Source organism: Oncorhynchus mykiss, chromosome 25, assembly GCF_057628025.1.
Source record: "Oncorhynchus mykiss isolate SJ-2025 chromosome 25, ASM5762802v1, whole genome shotgun sequence".
NCBI classification, from domain to species: Eukaryota; Metazoa; Chordata; class Actinopteri; order Salmoniformes; family Salmonidae; genus Oncorhynchus; species Oncorhynchus mykiss.
In genome coordinates, this window is record NC_143046.1 from 85,140,811 (window position 1) to 85,162,500 (window position 21,690).

At 38.5% G+C, this 21,690-nt stretch overlaps 1 protein-coding gene across 1 annotated transcript in view; it reads right to left on the reverse strand.

The window, feature by feature from the left end:
* The window catches only part of LOC110505895 (neurexin-3a), a 651,746-nt gene that overhangs the window by 427,800 nt on the left and 202,256 nt on the right, over positions 1-21,690 (reverse strand). Inside the window, exons 11-14 of the mRNA XM_090221316.1 lie at positions 10,038-10,064; positions 5,584-5,703; positions 4,922-5,042; positions 884-1,144 (exon numbers count right to left, since the gene is read on the reverse strand). Of these exons, the coding sequence (XP_090077442.1) occupies positions 884-1,144; positions 4,922-5,042; positions 5,584-5,703; positions 10,038-10,064 (529 nt within the window). The remainder of the gene's footprint in view (positions 1-883; positions 1,145-4,921; positions 5,043-5,583; positions 5,704-10,037; positions 10,065-21,690) is intronic.

Below are 21,690 nucleotides of genomic sequence, written 5' to 3' on the forward strand. Positions count from 1 at the left end.
TGGCCTTCTTTTTTTTTGCCTTTACCTCCCTTATCTCACCTCATTTGCTCACATCGTATATAGACTTGTTTATACTGTATTATTGACTGTATGTTTGTTTACTCCATGTGTAACTCTGTGTCGTTGTATGTGTCGCACTGCTTTGCTTTATCTTGGCCAGGTCGCAGTTGTAAATGAGAACTTGTTCTCAACTTGCCTACCTGGGTAAATAATGGTGAAATAAAAAATAATTTAAAAATAAAACATTGACTCGATATCGGTATCCCCTTTATCTAGCCTCATTATTGTTATTTAATTTTATTGTTGTTGTCTTTTTATTTAATTTTGTACTTTATTTTATTTAGTCAATATTTTCTTAACTCTATTTCTTGAACTGTATTCGGCGCATGCGACAAATAAAATTTGATTTAATTTGCATATGAAATAAAACAACTGATAAAAAAATATATAAAAAAATCCCTAACGAGAAACACATCTAACCCCTAAAAATGTCAACATATGCATTTACACAAGACACTGTGGCCTGCACGTAGCCTGCACATATCCTACATAAGCTACTTGAACTGACGCCCAGTGGACCTGCAGTCTAAGGTACAATGTAGGTATGGTACTGCATTGAATTCAAACACCGCTTCCAGTTGACACTAATGGTGATTCTACATATCTCTTCAGGCATTCAAATTCTCCTGCTGACGGATTATTTTCCTCCTGCAGCAAAATGGGTCAAATTAAGATCCGACTTCTGTATTCGTTAAAGTAACTTACCGTGGTGACAATATGCTTCTGTGATACCATCCGTGTGTACCTATTGTCTTTCATAGTGGTGCTGGAACAAAAGGAAAGTCAACGAGGAAAGTCTAACACCAGGCGGGATCCCACTCACCCTTTAACCAGCTCCACAGCGATGAAGTCGTTGCCGTCTCCACTGTTGAACAGTATGAATCCGTCGGGCGAGGTGGTTTTGAACTGAAAGAAGAGGTGCATGGTGGTGTAGGCCTGCAGGGTGGCCATGCTCAGGTAGCTGCTCTTAGACTTGAAGGTCACAGGGTCAGCGATGATGGAGCGCATGCCAAAGCGGGCGTTGAGCTCACAAAAGTCGATGTCTCCGTTCTTACAGAGATCTATATACAGCATACCGTTGAACCTGGAGTAAGTAGAGTGGGGAATAAATATATTATCTGATGCATGTAAACAGAGAAACCCCTATCTTGTTCACCTGTCGTTCGCTAGAGACAAATTATCAACAACACCTGCTGAAGTAAAGCCAAACATAACAGCCATGTTAATGATACATGATTTAGATAGGCTTTCTCCAGAACAGATATCATTTCAACAACGTCAACATATTCCATCGGATGGCATAGTTGTCACATTCAAATCTTCTTGCATTGCCTGTAAAGCGTTTGTAAACTGTTGTGTCTCTGGGTGAAATAAAGATTCTAACATGATATAGCAGAAATAATACAACAAAGAATATAACAAAGAATATAACAAAGAATATGACAAAGGATAAAACAACGTACAGTGGGGCAAAAAAAGTATTTAGTCAGCCACCAAGTTCTCCCACTTTAAAAGATGAGAGAGGCCTGTAATTTTCATCAAAGGTACACTTCAACCATGACAGACAAAATGAGAAAAAAAATCCTGAAAATCACATTGTAGGATTTTTTATGAATTTATTTGCAAATTATGGTGGAAAATAAGTATTTGGTCAATAACAAAAGTTTATCTCAATACTTTGTTATATATACACAGGTACACCTCCCATTGACCCAAATTATGTCAATTAGCCCATCATAAGCTTCTAAAGCCATGACATAATTTTCTGGAATTTTCCAAGCTGTTTAATGGCAGAGAACTTCTGACCCACTGGAATTGTGATACAGTGAGCTAGAAGTGAAATAATCTGAAATAATCTGTCTGTAAACAATTGTTGGAAAAATGACTTGTGTCATGCAAGTAGATGTCCTAACCAACTTGCCAAAACTATAGTTTGTTAACAAGACATTTGTGGAGTGGTTGAAAAATGTGTTTTAATGACTCCAACCTAAGTGTATGTAAACTTCCAACTTCAACTGCAACAAAGTACAGTATTTAACAAAGGATATAACAAAGAATTTAACAAAGAATATGGCAAAGTATACAACAAAGTATGTAACAAAGTATATGTCAAAGTATTTGGCAAAGTATATAACAAAGCATATGACAAAGAATATAACAATGTATATATAACAAAGTATATGACAAAGAATATGGCAAAGTTTAAAACAAATTATATGACAAAGTATATGACAAAGTATATGACAACGTATATGACCAAGAATTTGACAAAGCTTAAAACAAAGTTTAAAACAAAGTATATAACAAAGTATATAACAGAGTATATGATAAAGTATATTTTATTTTATTTATTTATTTCACCATTATTTACCCAGGTAGGCAAGTTGAGAACAAGTTCTCATTTACAATTGCGACCTGGCCAAGATAAAGCAAAGCAGTTTGACACATACAACGACACAGAGTTACACATGGAGTAAAACAAACATACAGTCAATAATACAGTATAAACAAGTCTATATACGATGTGAGCAAATGAGGTGAGATAAGGGAGGTAAAGGCAAAAAGGCCATGGTGGCAAAGTAGATACAATATAGCAAGTAAAACACTGGAATGGTAGATTTGCAATGGGAGAATGTGCAAAGTAGAAATAAAAATAATGGGGGTGCAAAAGAGCAAAATAAATAAATAAATAAAATACAGTAGGGAAAGAGGTAGTTGTTTGGGCTAAATTATAGGTGGGCTATGTACAGGTGCAGTAATCTGTGAGCTGCTCTGACAGTTGGTGCTTAAAGCTAGTGAGGGAGATAAGTGTTTCCAGTTTCAGAGATTTTTGTAGTTCGTTCCAGTCATTGGCAGCAGAGAACTGGAAGGAGAGGCGGCCAAAGAAAGAATTGGTTTTGGGGGTGACTAGAGAGATATACCTGCTGGAGCGTGTGCTACAGGTGGGAGATGCAATGTGACCAGCGAGCTGAGATAAGGGGGGACTTTACCTAGCAGGGTCTTGTAGATGACATGGAGCCAGTGGGTTTGGCGACGAGTATGAAGCGAGGACCAGCCAACGAGAGCGTACAGGTCGCAATGGTGGGTAGTATATGGGGCTTTGGTGACAAAACGGATTGCACTGTGATAGACTGCATCCAATTTGTTGAGTAGGGTATTGGAGGCTATTTTGTAAATGACATCGCCAAAGTCGAGGATTGGTAGGATGGTCAGTTTTACAAGGGTATGTTTGGCAGCATGAGTGAAGGATGCTTTGTTGCGAAATAGGAAGCCAATTCTAGATTTAACTTTGGATTGGAGATGTTTGATATGGGTCTGGAAGGAGAGTTTACAGTCTAACCAGACACCTAAGTATTTGTAGTTGTTCACGTATTCTAAGTCGGAGCCGTCCAGAGTAGTAATGTTGGACAGGCGGGTAGGTACAGGTAGCGATCGGTTGAAGAGCATGTATTTAGTTTTACTTGTATTTAAGAGCAATTGGAGGCCACGGAAGGAGAGTTGTATGGCATTGAAGCTTGCCTGGAGGGTTGTTAACACAGTATCCAAAGAAGGGCCAGAAGTATACAGAATGGTGTCGTCTGCATAGAGGTGGATCAGAGACTCACCAGCAGCAAGAGCGACCTCATTGATGTATACAGAGAAGAGAGTCGGTCCAAGAATTTAACCCTGTGGCACCCCCATAGAGACTGCCAGGTCCGGACAGCAGACCCTCCGATTTGACACACTGAACTCTATCAGAGAAGTAGTTGGTGAACCAGGCGAGGCAATCATTTGAGAAACCAAGGCTGTCGAGTCTGCCGATGAGGATGTGGTGATTGACAGAGTCGAAAGCCTTGGCCAGATCAATGAATACGGCTGCACAGTAATGTTTCTTATCGATGGCGGTTAAGATATCATTTAGGACCTTGAGCGTGGCTGAGGTGCACCCATGACCAGCTCTGAAACCAGATTGCATAGCAGAGAAGGTATGGTGAGATTCGAAATGGTCGGTAATCTGTTTGTTGACTTGGCTTTCGAAGACCTTAGAAAGGCATGGTAGGATAGATATAGGTCTGTAGCAGTTTGGGTCAAGAGTGTCACCCCCTTTGAAGAGGGGGATGACCGCAGCTGCTTTCCAATCTTTGGGAATCTCAGACGACACGAAAGAGAGGTTGAACAGGCTAGTAATAGGGGTGGCAACAATTTTGGCAGATAATTTTAGAAAGAAAGGGTCCAGATTGTCTAGCCCGGCTGATTTGTAGGGGTCCAGATTTTGCAGCTCATTCAGAACATCAGCTGAGCAGATTTGGGAGAAGGAGAAATGGGGAAGGCTTGGGCGAGTTGTTGTGGGGGGTGCAGTGCTGTTGACCGGGGTAGGAGTTGCCAGGTGGAAAGCATGGCCAGCCATAGAAAAATGCTTATTGAAATTCTCAATTATGGTGGATTTATCAGTGGTGACAGTGTTTCCTATCTTCAGTGCAGTGGGCAACTGGGAGGAGGGGTTCTTATTCTCCATGGACTTTACAGTGTCCCAGAACTTTTTTGAGTTAGTGTTGCAGGAAGCAAATTTCTGCTTGAAAAAGCTAGCCTTGGCTTTTCTAACTGCCTGTGTATAATGGTTTCTAGCTTCCCTGAACAGCTGCATATCACGGGGGCTGTTCGATGCTAATGCAGAGCGCCATAGGATGTTTTTTTGTTGGTTAAGGGCAGTCAGGTCTGGGGAGAACCAAGGGCTATATCTATTCCTGGTTCTAAATTTCTTGAATGGGGCATGTTTATTTAAGATGGTTAGGAAGGCATTTAAAAAAAATATATAACAAAAAAAAATATATATATATATATATAACAAAGTATATAACAAAGAATATGAGCAAAGAGGAACCTGAGACTCTGTAGGTGTCCAATGAAGCTAGAGGGGATGGTCGAGACGAAGCGTCTCTCCGTCATGATGCCCGTCTCGATGTTGTGGAACTCCAAACGGGTGTGGTCGCCCGCCATCTGGCCTGGAGTAGAGGATGGGGTGGAAAAAAAGAAAACAAGATAGAGAAGAAAAAGAAACAACGTCTGATACTAACACAAAGGGCTGAATTTAAATAGGTGGTGAATATTGGCCAGTACAATATGGTTCAATACAACATAATACTACAAATTAATTCACTTCAGCAAGAACAATTCAGACCTATTAATTGATGTCAACAGTTTATAGTCACCCTTCTCAAATAATTACTTAAAAATAGCATAAGAAAACACTGAAAGGATAGTTAATCTTAATTAGCAAATGTTGGAATTCATGTCATCCTTAAACTGTACCAGAACACCTTTACATGTCACCCATACAATTAGTGGCAGATGAGGGACTTTTTCTCCAGGTTTGGGGTCACTTCCATTTCAATTCAGGAAGTAGATTGAACTTCCAATTCCAATTCTCTTCCATGCTTTTCAATTAGGTGAATTTGGAATTGGAATCTGCTTAACTTTCGGAATTGACTGGAATTGAAATGAAGTGGACCTCTTGTTTCTCTCAGACTGTAGATGATATAATACCTTCTACTATGTCATCGTCCACCGTGAGCTTGTAGGTTTTTCCCCGGCGGACCACGCGCACCGTATGCCACTCATTATCATTGAGTTTTTGCCCAGCATACAGGGTCTCGGGTCCCTTGCCTGAGAACGATGGTTGGTCACAAAGTTAAAGTCATCCTGCATCACCAACCAAACCTTTGCTTTCCACTTTCCAATAGGGGCTGTTACATTGGGCCTTTTTCGATAGAGGAGGCGATATAATGAGCTTATTTATAACCACTCAAAGAAGCAGGGTAATTGAAGGCGTATATTGCAGATGACGATAGCAGAGCAGCTTGACATGTCAAACTGACTTGTCTTCTGATTCATTTGGGATCATTTGAGCATCTTATTTTTCTTCACTTTTAAAATTGCATACTGTGGAAAGCAAAGGTTTGGTTATATTTAGGAAATACATAGTTCAGGTACTGTTTTAAAAAGCAACAACAAATACTTTTCTTCTAAAACAATATTTCTTCAATCATGACTGCACACTGGACTAGCACCTTGATGGCGAAAATGTATTAAATATGTATTGAGCAGAAAACACTGCAGTCAATGCAACAATTACACAGCTTTTACTCATCATAGTGACTCGAAATCCCTTCCATTATTCCAAATCAGTGTGTGTGTGTGTGTGTGTGTAAGTGTGTGTGTTCTCACCCTGTCATGTGTGTGTGTGTGTGTGTGTGTGTGTGTGTTCTCACCCTGTCATGTGTGTGTGTGTGTGTGTGTGTGTGTGTTCTCACCCTGTCAAGGGTTTGTGTGCTGTTCATTTGAAGTCAGCACAAACAGAGTATGCCAGACAGAAGCAGACGAGCACAGAGCCCCTGGAGGGATGCTGTATTGATTTGGACATTTCTTGTTTCCTTCTGCTGTCAGCTGGCAGTGTTAAAACCTTGATTTTTTTGTTTTGCAAGCTGCAGATATTGGTTCCAGTATTGGTGGGGTATGGTCATTATTTTAGTCTATTTTAGTCTTCACATTATTTCCACTAAAGCACGTAATATTCCTCATAACTAAGACATACTAAACTGTATGGCTCTTTAATAACAAAGGCTATTTGAGACCAGCCTGATGTTATCTGTTGTTTGTCCTGAAATGCCATAGCTATTTCCTTCATTAATTAGCCCCAGACATTATAGGTAGAGCCTGACCGATATGGGATTTTGGGATCTGATTCCGATATTAGAGTAAAAAATATTCACTGTTTTCCGATATATCTGCCAATATTTGTATTATTTTAGCTGTAATGAAAATATATATATATATACATTTTCTGAATGTATTGTGCTTTAAAACAGCCCTATAAAGATTCGAAGAAAGCTAATTTCTTACATTTGAGGAAAGAACATTAATTCAAGAATTTAGGAACACAAGAAAGACTATATATTTTTATGAAAAGAAACTGTGTCTAGTAAGAGGGACGATAAACTGCAATGATTCCAGCAATTTTTTGTTGGCCTAGGCTCTGAAGAATCAGCTGCCTCATGCTAACCAGTTGGAAATAAACTACATAGGACACATGTTCAAGGTATTTAGCTGTGTTTTCATCGATTGTAGGGCTGTAGCCACTGAATTCTGTCACTTGAAAGGAGAAATATAGTAGGATAGTTAGGACGTCCGTACAAATGGTTACGGTTAGGTTACGGTTAGGTTCGGGTTAGGTTACGGTTAGGTTACGGTTAGGTTCGGGTTAGGTACAGGTTAGGTTACGGTTAGGTTCGGGTTAGGTTACGGTTAGGTTACGGTTAGGTTCGGGTTAGGTTACGGTTAGGTTCGGGTTAGGTTCGGGTTAGGTTACGGTTAGGTTAGGTTACAGTTAGGTTCGGGTTAGGTTCGGGTTAGGTTATGGTTAGGTTACGGTTAGGTTACGGTTAGGTTCGGGTTAGGTTACGGTTAGGTTCGGGTTAGGTTACGGTTAGGTTACGGTTAGGTTCGGGTTAGGTTCAGGTTAGCGTAGGAACGTCCCAAGGATCCCTAATAGCACTATTTCTCGTGAACGGCATTAAGTACTCTCAGACAACTAGAGAGGAAGAGAGAGGCCTACATTTCCAGAAAATCTGTCTCCCTCCAGCAGTTGGCATTTTTTCATTGTTTTGCCCACCAAGCAAGGAGATTATATGGAAGTCAAATAGAGAGTGTCGAATTTGGTCGACCAAAAAATGGGTGCCTAATTTGCTACATGAGGTTAATTTGATCAAATATAAGTATCATAATGCATAGGTTGTTAGGAGTGTACCGATATACTTTATATCGGAGTTGTCTCGAGATGGCTAGGCATATTCATGGAATGAGGCTAGTAGCATAGCATTTCTTTCCATTGAATACAGGCGATTGAAGTCACCCACCCTCATCAATTTTTTTATTTTTAAATATTACAATAATGAGATGCATCCACCAATCCAAAGAAAGGATAGGCGGGAGCTAGGCAGCCTGCTGTGGTGCTATGGGGACAATGACTCCAATTGTCAGGGCAGAGAGACATGTATCTTGTCAGTATATCCATAATTCTCGGCCAGCACTCATCATGGAAATGTCGGTGGTAATTGGCCGAAACGTGAATTTGGACCAGTCCCTATGAAGTGACAATGAACCAATACATCAGAACGTAGCTTTGTAACCGGCAAAGTTTTTTTAGCGTCTCCCCAAAAACATTTGAATGACATAGAGGAACATCCTTCACAAAGACTAAATATAACACGCCAGATTTAGCTGGCTTCACTAAAAGGCTGTAAAGTTAACGTTAACATAGAGTTGGACACTCTTAGCACCGCACTTGCTTAACATTTGGGCATAACATCCATTGTTTGTCACGACACCCAACTCCCTACCATGACACTTCAACCTAACAGTATAGGTTTACTTAGTGTAACGCGTCAAGGAAAGATAGCTCTATCGCCGAGTAAAGAGCTACTAATGAATAATATGCGTAAAATCAAATCCTGTGAATGTCACGTCCTGACCTTAGTTCCTTTTTCATGTCTCTATTTTGTTTTGGTCAGGGCGTGAGTTGGGGTGGGCATTCTATGTGTTTTTTCTATGTTTTCTATTTCTATGTGTTTGGCCTGGGATGGTTCCCAATCAGAGGCAGCTGTCAATCGTTGTCTCTGATTGAGAACCATACTTAGGTAGCCTTTTCCCACCTGTGTTTTGTGGGTAATTATTTTTCCGTGTGTGTTTGTGTGCACCTCGGTTGTGTCTTTGCTGTTTACCTGTTTGTTTTTTGGTTGTTTCGGTTTCACTTTCATTAAAAGATGTGGAACTACATGTACGCTGGCCTTGGTTGATTTATGACAGGGAGTTTGAGGACAGTGAGCGCGACAGTGAAGAACTTATTTATTTTCCAATCATTTTTTCTTCTTATATTTATTATTTTAAACATTGATACAAATACATTGGTCAGAGGCCCATATCGTCCGCCAGTAATGGCCAATAGAATAATATTAATCATATCTGTCACTCACACATGCGCAAATGCACCCCCCCCCCCCCTACACACACAGACACACACACACACACACACACACACACACACACACACACACACACACATCCTGTACACTGAAGGTTTCCGAGCCCTAATCACAAGTAAAAGCAGTTATTGTTGACTGTACTAAGACCCAAAATCCCTATTCCCCAGCAGAATGTATTCTAATGTCAAATCGAAGCTCATTCTTAGTGGCTAAAACATTTAGATGCAAACAAATCTCACCAAATTAACAATATAACACAAATCCTACAGTAACCATGGACTCTTCAACTGTGGCATTTCACATGGATAGGACCTACACTGTATGAATAACGTCTCTATAGACTGTATCTCGTTATCATGTTGTATAATCGGGTTACTTCTACTAAACAGGTATTCTCCATTGTTCACCTATGATGAAGCTTTGTTTGCATGTAACAATTTTTTTACATTTAGTTACGTAATAGGTGGTGATTTCTGAATCTCAACTTTGCGACAAAAAAACTAAATGCTAAATAACCTATCTGCCATTTAAAAGAAAAAACATACTAGAGATTATAAAAAGGGTTATATATATAAGTCTCTAAACAGGGAAAGCATATTGTTTAACGTTTTTTTTTAAACCAAACTTTATTGCAGTGAAACTACTTATATAACTAAAATACATTCATACAAAAACAATCTATCACAGGAAATGAAATGAAATGTTCTTATTTAAGAAAATATTGCCTTAAATAAAACCCAAAACCTAAAGAGATTAACAAATCACCACCCTGTCTATTTCTAGTTTGGATGTTTGTGTTGTCAATAGTCTACTGATGGTCTGACCAGTTGAACAGACAGACACACCCATTAGCCATTCTCCAACCAACACTATAAGAAAGACAAACTTCAAATAACACATTCCTTTAAACAGCAGAGTATCATAATACAAGAGCAAAATGAAACTTGAGTGTTAACTTACTGGAAGTACAGTTTATCCTGACACAGTCTAGATAGGGAAGAATAAATGACAGATGAAATTGCATCCTTCAAGGTTATAGCTGCAGACATCCAAAAACAAGAATTCCACCCTTCCGGGGACGTCCACATGCAGAGATGCGGCCATTTTGTAAAAGGGGAGGGGTCTCTATACATTCTTAGGTGTTAGACTGTTAGCTTGCATTTCAAATTGCTGGCTTGAATTGTACAAGTTTGACTCCAGTTGCAATGTGATTATAAAACTAGTAATGTACTAGGCAGATTTAATATGTTCACAAATGTCAAATTCTTGGTCCATATACAAAAATAGCTACGGTTTTATATGGTAATTAGTTGGGTGTTGTTTGGTAAAATGTACATAGCACTTTTGCAGCACTTGTTACAGTCATGAAATGAACTGAGTTCTGTGACCACTACTATAACACTTAGAATAAACACATGTAATTTATTTAAAGACGCATAACAAGGACACTGGCTGTCAACATTTTGAAAATGGCCGCTTTTATTTGACCAACCACATAGATTCTTCATCCCAGCACAGACTTTCATTTTGGAAGAGTTTCCTTTATTTTTAAGCTCAAAGTCTACAACTCCAAAGCCTCCACACCAACCTGTTGACTAAACAGACTATTCAAATCATATGTCTGATATTAGCAAGAAGGTGGTGTTAGATTTTCATTATGGAGCCACAGATCTTTGAAACCCAGCGAAATGCTGTTCTAATTAACACTTGAAGTACATAGCAAACACAAATCATATTTGCAATTTGAGATATTGAACATCAATATCAAAAGGTGAATTGATTAGTGAAAGATAATTGACTCCTTCACTGACAACAGATTCCTGCCTGTTGTAAAGGTTTATGTGGCTGCCATTTTGAGACGGCCTTTGGGGATCCTACGATGGACATTCTGGGTGTGTCACTATGTGGCTGGTGGGTTTCATGTGTCGTCAACCGCAACAGAAAAGTGGGAGCGAACAGCCGCGATCCAATCAGCACCAGAACCATGCAGAGGCATAAGACCCTTGTATCTAACAGCACAGGATAGAGACTGTAGAAATATATGTTGTTTCTATGAAATTATGTATCATATGAGTTTAGATGAAACGCATAAATGTGGATATGTGATGCTCGTTATTGACATTGCACTTCATACAAAAAGGTTAATTGCGTAGAGTAATTTTGTGCAAGCAAATAATGGTAGTTGCATTGCACTTGTATATAGGTAAAAGTACAACTTATTGAACAACTTCAATAAGTAACGTAGCCTATCAATACTACTGTACCTATTATAATAATGACTACAAACTATTATGACAAATATCCAGCTTTAATAAAGCTTTATTCAATCTTAAGGATAAAATGTGTAAATACAGGTCATGTAAACTAGTGCTTCTTTCCGTTATGCAACACAGTGGTGTTGGTTGTCTGAGGGGGGGGGGGGGGGGCAGCCAGCTGCAGGTTTGGCTGGGCTCTGTTCTCGGGCTGTTCGCCTGACGGGCCGCAGGCTTAAGGCCTTTGAAGGGGTGAATACCATCTTTTGACAAAGCATGATGGGAAATGGAGTTGTTCGCAGAGAGTGTATATAGTATGAGTACACCATAAACAGAGACAAGGAGAACAAATACAAAATCAAAAGTCAAGAAGTTACAACTTGATGACAAGAAGATGATGTTAGTGGAAAATGTAAAGTAGAGCTTTTTGTTTCTCAATTTCCTCTAAGTGAGAATGAGTTGGAGGAATCAGAATCCTTCCGTTCTGCTGGCGGACCGAATGAGTGTTCTCCTATACTCTGGTTAAAAGACATTCGCTTGACAAACTAGAAAACAGCTACAATAGTAACGTTTGTCCATGTTGAGACACCGTCTCCAGTATACACTACCTCAAAATAGTCCGAAATAATCTAAGATAACAAAAAAAAAGAGTGTCATTAATTTATATATTTTTTGCCAATGAGATCTTAGTCCCGCAGTTTTACAAGTAAAATCTTTGGTGCAGCATTTCTAAATGAAAAGAATGTGCATGAAACGCGTTGTCTCTCGTTTAATGACAAAGTTTTTACTGAAGAATCCCTATTGTTGATCAATCACCAATGAAGGGGTGTAGAATTCGGCTACCGACTTCGGCTACCGACTTCGGCTACCGACTTCGGATACCGACTTCGGCTACCGACTTCGGCTTGCCTCAAAAAAATATCTTGTTTGCCCAAACAACCGAAAATGTATTTTACTGAAGTCCAAATCAAACAAAAGAGGAAAAAAATGTTGTCATAATATATGCACAAATTCTTCCAAACTGTTTATTCTGGGAAGCATGCGGACAGCTCTTAGAAAGTCACAGCATTTTACAATGCTAACAAAGACATATTATATACATTATATTATAATAGTAAAAGTGTTCTGTTTAGCAATAGCATTCGGGTTAGTGGTAGTGTCCTGTTTAGTGTTAGTGTTCTGTTTAGCAATAGTGTTCTGTTTAGCATTAGTGTTCTGTTTAGCATTAGTGTTCTGTTTAGTGGTAGTGTTCTGTTTAGTGGTAGTGTTCTGTTTAGTGCTAGTGTTCTGTTTAGTGCTAGTGTTCTGTTTAGCAATAGTGTTCTGTTTAGCATTAGTGTTCTGTTTAGTGGTAGTGTTCTGTTTAGTGGTAGTGTTCTGTTTAGTGTTAGTGTTCTGTTTAGTGGTAGTGTTCTGTTTAGTGCTAGTGTTCTGTTTAGTGCTAGTGTTCTGTTTAGCAATAGTGTTCTGTTTAGCAATAGTGTTCTGTTTAGCAATAGTGTTCTGTTTAGCAATAGTGTTCTGTTTAGTGGTAGTGTTCTGTTTAGTGGTAGTGTTCTGTTTAGTGCTAGTGTTCTGTTTAGTGCTAGTGTTCTGTTTAGCAATAGTGTTCTGTTTAGCATTAGTGTTCTGTTTAGTGGTAGTGTTCTGTTTAGTGCTAGTGTTCTGTTTAGTGCTAGTGTTCTGTTTAGCAATAGTGTTCTGTTTAGCATTAGTGTTCTGTTTAGCATTAGTGTTCTGTTTAGTGGTAGTGTTCTGTTTAGTGGTAGTGTTCTGTTTAGTGGTAGTGTTCTGTTTAGTGCTAGTGTTCTGTTTAGTGCTAGTGTTCTGTTTAGCAATAGTGTTCTGTTTAGCATTAGTGTTCTGTTTAGTGGTAGTGTTCTGTTTAGTGCTATTGTTCTGTTTAGTGCTAGTGTTCTGTTTAGTGGTAGTGTTCTGTTTAGTGGTAGTGTTCTGTTTAGTGTTAGTGTTCTGTTTAGCATTAGTGTTCTGTTTAGGGCTAGTGTTCTGTTTAGTGGTAGTGTTCTGTTTAGTGCTAGTGTTCTGTTTAGTGGTAGTGTTCTGTTTAGCAATAGTGTTCTGTTTAGTGGTAGTGTTCTGTTTAGCAATAGTGTTCTGTTTAATGTTAGTGTTCTGTTTAGCATTAGTGTTCTGTTTAGTGGTAGTGTTCTGTTTAGTGGTAGTGTTCTGTTTAGTGGTAGTGTTCTGTTTAGCATTAGTGTTCTGTTTAGTGGTAGTGTTCTGTTTAGTGGTAGTGTTCTGTTTAGTGGGGTAGTTCTGTTTAGTGGGGTAGTTCTGTTTAGTGGTAGTGTTCTGTTTAGTGGTAGTGTTCTGTTTAGTGGTAGTGTTCTGTTTAGTGGTAGTGTTCTGTTTAGTGGGGTAGTTCTGTTTAGTGCTAGTGTTCTGTTTAGTGGTAGTGTTCTGTTTAGTGCTAGTGTTCTGTTTAGCATTAGTGTTCTGTTTAGTGGTAGTGTTCTGTTTAGTGGTAGTGTTCTGTTTAGTTGTAGTGTTCTGTTTAGTGGGGTAGTTCTGTTTAGTGGTAGTGTTCTGTTTAGTGGTAGTGTTCTGTTTAGTGGTAGTGTTCTGTTTAGCATTAGTGTTCTGTTTAGTGGTAGTGTTCTGTTTAGTGGTAGTGTTCTGTTTAGTGGTAGTGTTCTGTTTAGTGGTAATGTTCTGTTTAGTGGTAGTGTTCTGTTTAGTGGTAGTGTTCTGTTTAGTGGTAGTGTTCTGTTTAGTGGTAGTGTTCTGTTTAGTGGTAGTGTTCTGTTTAGTGCTAATGTTCTGTTTAGTGGTAGTGTTCTGTTTAGTGGTAATGTTCTGTTTAGCAATAGTGTTCTGTTTAGTGGTAGTGTTCTGTTTAGTGGTAGTGTTCTGTTTAGTGCTAGTGTTCTGTTTAGCATTAGTGTTCAGTTTAGTGGTAGTGTTCTGTTTAGTGGTAGTGTTCTGTTTAGTGGTAGTGTTCTGTTTAGCATTAGTGTTCTGTTTAGTGGTAGTGTTCTGTTTAGTGGTAGTGTTCTGTTTAGTGGTAGTGTTCTGTTTAGTGGTAGTGTTCTGTTTAGTGGTAGTGTTCTGTTTTGTGGTAGTGTTCTGTTTAGCATTAGTGTTCTGTTTAGTGGTAGTGTTCTGTTTAGTGGTAGTGTTCTGTTTTGTGGTAGTGTTCTGTTTAGCATTAGTGTTCTGTTTAGTGGTAGTGTTCTGTTTAGTGGTAGTGTTCTGTTTAGTGGTAGTGTTCAGTTTAGTGGTAATGTTCTGTTTAGTGGGGTAGTTCTGTTTAGTGCTAGTGTTCTGTTTAGTGGTAGTGTTCTGTTTAGTGGTAGTGTTCTGTTTAGTGCTAGTGTTCTGTTTAGTGGTAGTGTTCTGTTTAGTGGTAGTCTTCTGTTTAGTGGTAGTGTTCTGTTTAGTGGTAGTGTTCTGTTTAGCATTAGTGTTCTGTTTAGTGGTAGTGTTCTGTTTAGTGGTAGTGTTCTGTTTAGTTGTAGTGTTCTGTTTAGTGGGGTAGTTCTGTTTAGTGGTAGTGTTCTGATTAGTGGTAGTGTTCTGTTTAGTGGTAGTGTTCTGTTTAGCATTAGTGTTCTGTTTAGTGGTAGTGTTCTGTTTAGTGGTAGTGTTCTGTTTAGTGGTAATGTTCTGTTTAGTGGTAGTGTTCTGTTTAGTGGTAGTGTTCTGTTTAGTGGTAGTGTTCTGTTTAGTGGTAATGTTCTGTTTAGTGGTAGTGTTCTGTTTAGTGGTAATGTTCTGTTTAGCAATAGTGTTCTGTTTAGTGGTAGTGTTCTGTTTAGTGGTAGTGTTCTGTTTAGTGGTAGTGTTCTGTTTAGTGCTAGTGTTCTGTTTAGCATTAGTGTTCAGTTTAGTGGTAGTGTTCTGTTTAGTGGTAGTGTTCTGTTTAGTGGTAGTGTTCTGTTTAGTGGTAGTGTTCTGTTTAGTGGTAGTGTTCTGTTTAGTGGTAGTGTTCTGTTTAGTGGTAGTGTTCTGTTCAGCATTAGTGTTCAGTTTAGTGGTAGTGTTCTGTTTAGTGGTAGTGTTCTGTTTAGTGGTAGTGTTCTGTTTAGTGGTAGTGTTCAGTTTAGTGGTAGTGTTTTGTTTAGTAATAGTGTTCTGTTTAGCAATGGTGTTCTGTTTAGTGGTAGTGTTCTGTTTAGTGGTAGTGTTCTGTTTAGTGCTAGTGTTCTGTTTAGCATTAGTGTTCAGTTTAGTGGTAGTGTTCTGTTTAGTGGTAGTGTTTTGTTTAGTAATAGTGTTCTGTTTAGCAATAGTGTTCTGTTTAGTGGTAGTGTTCTGTTTAGTGGTAGTGTTCTGTTTAGCATTAGTGTTCAGTTTAGTGGTAGTGTTCTGTTTAGTGGTAGTGTTCTGTTTAGTGGTAGTGTTCTGTTTAGTGGTAGTGTTCTGTTTAGTGCTAGTGTTCTGTTTAGCAATAGTGTTCTGTTTAGCATTAGTGTTCTGTTTAGTGGTAGTGTTCTGTTTAGTGCTATTGTTCTGTTTAGTGCTAGTGTTCTGTTTAGTGGTAGTGTTCTGTTTAGTGGTAGTGTTCTGTTTAGCAATAGTGTTCTGTTTAGTGGTAGTGTTCTGTTTAGCAATAGTGTTCTGTTTAATGTTAGTGTTCTGTTTAGCATTAGTGTTCTGTTTAGTGGTAGTGTTCTGTTTAGTGGTAGTGTTCTGTTTAGTGGTAGTGTTCTGTTTAGCATTAGTGTTCTGTTTAGTGGTAGTGTTCTGTTTAGTGGTAGTGTTCTGTTTAGTGGGGTAGTTCTGTTTAGTGGGGTAGTTCTGTTTAGTGGTAGTGTTCTGTTTAGTGGTAGTGTTCTGTTTAGTGGTAGTGTTCTGTTTAGTGGTAGTGTTCAGTTTAGTGGTAGTGTTTTGTTTAGTAATAGTGTTCTGTTTAGCAATGGTGTTCTGTTTAGTGGTAGTGTTCTGTTTAGTGGTAGTGTTCTGTTTAGTGCTAGTGTTCTGTTTAGCATTAGTGTTCAGTTTAGTGGTAGTGTTCTGTTTAGTGGTAGTGTTTTGTTTAGTAATAGTGTTCTGTTTAGCAATAGTGTTCTGTTTAGTGGTAGTGTTCTGTTTAGTGGTAGTGTTCTGTTTAGCATTAGTGTTCAGTTTAGTGGTAGTGTTCTGTTTAGTGGTAGTGTTCTGTTTAGTGGTAGTGTTCTGTTTAGTGGTAGTGTTCTGTTTAGTGCTAGTGTTCTGTTTAGCAATAGTGTTCTGTTTAGCATTAGTGTTCTGTTTAGTGGTAGTGTTCTGTTTAGTGCTATTGTTCTGTTTAGTGCTAGTGTTCTGTTTAGTGGTAGTGTTCTGTTTAGTGGTAGTGTTCTGTTTAGCAATAGTGTTCTGTTTAGTGGTAGTGTTCTGTTTAGCAATAGTGTTCTGTTTAATGTTAGTGTTCTGTTTAGCATTAGTGTTCTGTTTAGTGGTAGTGTTCTGTTTAGTGGTAGTGTTCTGTTTAGTGGTAGTGTTCTGTTTAGCATTAGTGTTCTGTTTAGTGGTAGTGTTCTGTTTAGTGGTAGTGTTCTGTTTAGTGGGGTAGTTCTGTTTAGTGGGGTAGTTCTGTTTAGTGGTAGTGTTCTGTTTAGTGGTAGTGTTCTGTTTAGTGGTAGTGTTCTGTTTAGTGGTAGTGTTCTGTTTAGTGGGGTAGTTCTGTTTAGTGCTAGTGTTCTGTTTAGTGGTAGTGTTCTGTTTAGTGCTAGTGTTCTGTTTAGCATTAGTGTTCTGTTTAGTGGTAGTGTTCTGTTTAGTGGTAGTGTTCTGTTTAGTTGTAGTGTTCTGTTTAGTGGGGTAGTTCTGTTTAGTGGTAGTGTTCTGTTTAGTGGTAGTGTTCTGTTTAGTGGTAGTGTTCTGTTTAGCATTAGTGTTCTGTTTAGTGGTAGTGTTCTGTTTAGTGGTAGTGTTCTGTTTAGTGGTAGTGTTCTGTTTAGTGGTAATGTTCTGTTTAGTGGTAGTGTTCTGTTTAGTGGTAGTGTTCTGTTTAGTGGTAGTGTTCTGTTTAGTGGTAGTGTTCTGTTTAGTGGTAGTGTTCTGTTTAGTGCTAATGTTCTGTTTAGTGGTAGTGTTCTGTTTAGTGGTAATGTTCTGTTTAGCAATAGTGTTCTGTTTAGTGGTAGTGTTCTGTTTAGTGGTAGTGTTCTGTTTAGTGCTAGTGTTCTGTTTAGCATTAGTGTTCAGTTTAGTGGTAGTGTTCTGTTTAGTGGTAGTGTTCTGTTTAGTGGTAGTGTTCTGTTTAGCATTAGTGTTCTGTTTAGTGGTAGTGTTCTGTTTAGTGGTAGTGTTCTGTTTAGTGGTAGTGTTCTGTTTAGTGGTAGTGTTCTGTTTTGTGGTAGTGTTCTGTTTAGCATTAGTGTTCTGTTTAGTGGTAGTGTTCTGTTTAGTGGTAGTGTTCTGTTTTGTGGTAGTGTTCTGTTTAGCATTAGTGTTCTGTTTAGTGGTAGTGTTCTGTTTAGTGGTAGTGTTCTGTTTAGTGGTAGTGTTCAGTTTAGTGGTAATGTTCTGTTTAGTGGGGTAGTTCTGTTTAGTGCTAGTGTTCTGTTTAGTGGTAGTGTTCTGTTTAGTGGTAGTGTTCTGTTTAGTGCTAGTGTTCTGTTTAGTGGTAGTGTTCTGTTTAGTGGTAGTCTTCTGTTTAGTGGTAGTGTTCTGTTTAGTGGTAGTGTTCTGTTTAGCATTAGTGTTCTGTTTAGTGGTAGTGTTCTGTTTAGTGGTAGTGTTCTGTTTAGTTGTAGTGTTCTGTTTAGTGGGGTAGTTCTGTTTAGTGGTAGTGTTCTGATTAGTGGTAGTGTTCTGTTTAGTGGTAGTGTTCTGTTTAGCATTAGTGTTCTGTTTAGTGGTAGTGTTCTGTTTAGTGGTAGTGTTCTGTTTAGTGGTAGTGTTCTGTTTAGTGGTAATGTTCTGTTTAGTGGTAGTGTTCTGTTTAGTGGTAGTGTTCTGTTTAGTGGTAGTGTTCTGTTTAGTGGTAGTGTTCTGTTTAGTGCTAGTGTTCTGTTTAGCATTAGTGTTCAGTTTAGTGGTAGTGTTCTGTTTAGTGGTAGTGTTCTGTTTAGTGGTAGTGTTCTGTTTAGTGGTAGTGTTCTGTTTAGTGGTAGTGTTCTGTTTAGTGGTAGTGTTCTGTTTAGTGGTAGTGTTCTGTTCAGCATTAGTGTTCAGTTTAGTGGTAGTGTTCTGTTTAGTGGTAGTGTTCTGTTTAGTGGTAGTGTTCTGTTTAGTGGTAGTGTTCAGTTTAGTGGTAGTGTTTTGTTTAGTAATAGTGTTCTGTTTAGCAATGGTGTTCTGTTTAGTGGTAGTGTTCTGTTTAGTGGTAGTGTTCTGTTTAGTGCTAGTGTTCTGTTTAGCATTAGTGTTCAGTTTAGTGGTAGTGTTCTGTTTAGTGGTAGTGTTTTGTTTAGTAATAGTGTTCTGTTTAGCAATAGTGTTCTGTTTAGTGGTAGTGTTCTGTTTAGTGGTAGTGTTCTGTTTAGCATTAGTGTTCAGTTTAGTGGTAGTGTTCTGTTTAGTGGTAGTGTTCTGTTTAGTGGTAGTGTTCTGTTTAGTGGTAGTGTTCTGTTTAGTGGTAGTGTTCTGTTTAGTGGTAGTGTTCTGTTTTGTGGTAGTGTTCTGTTTAGTGGTAGTGTTCTGTTTAGTGGTAGTGTTCTGTTTAGTGGTAGTGTTCTGTTTAGTGGTAGTGTTCTGTTTAGTGGTAGTGTTCTGTTTAGTGGTAGTGTTCTGTTTAGTGCTAGTGTTCTGTTTAGTGCTAGTGTTCTGTTCAGCATTAGTGTTCAGTTTAGTGGTAGTGTTCTGTTTAGTGGTAGTGTTCTGTTTAGTGGTAGTGTTCTGTTTTGTGGTAGTGTTCTGTTTAGTGCTAGTGTTCTGTTTAGTGCTAGTGTTCTGTTCAGCATTAGTGTTCAGTTTAGTGGTAGTGTTCTGTTTAGTGGTAGTGTTCTGTTTAGTGGTAGTGTTCTGTTTAGTGGTAGTGTTCTGTTTAGTGCTAGTGTTCTGTTTAGCATTAGTGTTCAGTTTAGTGGTAGTGTTCTGTTTAGTGGTAATGTTCTGTTTAGTGGTAGTGTTCTGTTTAGTGGTAGTGTTCTGTTTAGTGGTAGTGTTCTGTTTAGTGCTAGTGTTCTGTTTAGCATTAGTGTTCAGTTTAGTGGTAGTGTTCTGTTTAGTGGTAGTGTTCTGTTTAGTGGTAGTGTTCTGTTTAGTGGTAGTGTTCTGTTTAGTGGTAATGTTCTGTTTAGTGGTAGTGTTCTGTTTAGTGGTAGTGTTCTGTTTAGTGGTAGTGTTCTGTTTAGTGGTAGTGTTCTGTTTAGTGGTAGTGTTCTGTTTAGTAATAGTGTTCTGTTTTGTGGTAGTGTTCTGTTTTGTGGTAGTGTTCTGTTTAGTAATAGTGTTCTGTTTTGTGGTAGTGTTCTGTTTAGTGGTAGTGTTCTGTTTAGTGGTAGTGTTCTGTTTAGTAATAGTGTTCTGTTTTGTGGTAGTGTTCTGTTTAGTAATAGTGTTCTGTTTAGTAATAGTGTTCTGTTTAGTGGTAATGTTCTGTTTAGTGGTAGTGTTCTGTTTAGTGGTAGTGTTCTGTTTAGTGGTAGTGTTCTGTTTAGTGGTAGTTTTCTGTTTAGCATTAGTGTTCTGTTTAGGGTTAGTGTTCTGTTTAGTGGTAGTGTTCTGTTTAGTTGTAGTGTTCTGTTTAGTGGTAGTGTTCTGTTTAGTAATAGTGTTCTGTTTAGTGGTAGTGTTCTGTTTAGTTGTAGTGTTCTGTTTAGTGGTAGTGTTCTGTTTAGTGGTAGTGTTCTGTTTAGTGGTAGTGTTCTGTTTAGTGGTAGTGTTCTGTTTAGTGGTAGTGTTCTGTTTAGTGGTAGTGTTCTGTTCAGCATTAGTGTTCAGTTTAGTGGTAGTGTTCTGTTTAGTGGTAGTGTTCTGTTTAGTAATAGTGTTCTGTTTTGTGGTAGTGTTCTGTTTAGTGGTAGTGTTCTGTTTAGTAATAGTGTTCTGTTTTGTGGTAGTGTTCTGTTTTGTGGTAGTGTTCTGTTTAGTGGTAGTGTTCTGTTCAGCATTAGTGTTCTGTTTAGTGGTAGTGTTCTGTTTAGTGGTAGTGTTCTGTTTAGTAATAGTGTTCTGTTTTGTGGTAGTGTTCTGTTTTGTGGTAGTGTTCTGTTTAGTGGTAGTGTTCTGTTTAGTGCTAGTGTTCTGTTTAGTGGTAGTGTTCTGTTTAGTGGTAGTGTTCTGTTTAGTGGTAGTGTTCTGTTTAATGTTAGTGTTCTGTTTAGTGGTAGTGTTCTGTTTAGTAATAGTGTTCTGTTTTGTGGTAGTGTTCTGTTTAGTGGTAATGTTCTGTTTAGTGGTAGTTTTCTGTTTAGTTGTAGTGTTCTGTTTAGTGGTAGTGTTCTGTTTAGTGGTAGTGTTCTGTTTAGTGGTAGTGTTCTGTTTAGTGGTAGTGTTCTGTTTAGTAATAGTGTTCTGTTTTGTGGTAGTGTTCTGTTTAGTGGTAGTCTTCTGTTTAGTGGTACTGTTCTGTTTAGTGGTAGTGTTCTGTTTAGTGGTAGTGTTCTGTTTAGTGGTAGTGTTCTGTTTAGTAATAGTGTTCTGTTTTGTGGTAGTGTTCTGTTTAGTGGTAGTCTTCTGTTTAGTGGTACTGTTCTGTTTAGTGGTAGTGTTCTGTTCAGCATTAGTGTTCTGTTTAGTGGTAGTGTTCTGTTTAGTGGTAGTGTTCTGTTTAGTAATAGTGTTCTGTTTTGTGGTAGTGTTCTGTTTAGTGGTAGTCTTCTGTTTAGTGGTACTGTTCTGTTTAGTGGTAGTGTTCTGTTTTGTGGTACTGTTCTGTTTAGTGGTAGTGTTCTGTTTAGTGGTAGTGTTCTGTTTAGTAATAGTGTTCTGTTTAGTGGTAGTGTTCTGTTTAGTGGTAGTGTTCTGTTTAGTAATAGTGTTCTGTTTTGTGGTAGTGTTCTGTTTAGTGGTAGTCTTCTGTTTAGTGGTACTGTTCTGTTTAGTGGTAGTGTTCTGTTTTGTGGTACTGTTCTGTTTAGTGGTAGTGTTCTGTTCAGCATTAGTGTTCTGTTTAGTGGTAGTGTTCTGTTTAGTGGTAGTGTTCTGTTTAGTGGTACTGTTCTGTTTAGTGGTAGTGTTCTGTTTTGTGGTACTGTTCTGTTTAGTGGTAGTGTTCTGTTTAGTAATAGTGTTCTGTTTTGTGGTAGTGTTCTGTTTAGTGGTAGTGTTCTGTTTAGTGGTAGTCTTCTGTTTAGTGGTACTGTTCTGTTTAGTGGTAGTGTTCTGTTCAGCATTAGTGTTCTGTTTAGTGGTAGTGTTCTGTTTAGTGGTAGTGTTCTGTTTAGTAATAGTGTTCTGTTTTGTGGTAGTGTTCTGTTTAGTGGTAGTCTTCTGTTTAGTGGTACTGTTCTGTTTAGTGGTAGTGTTCT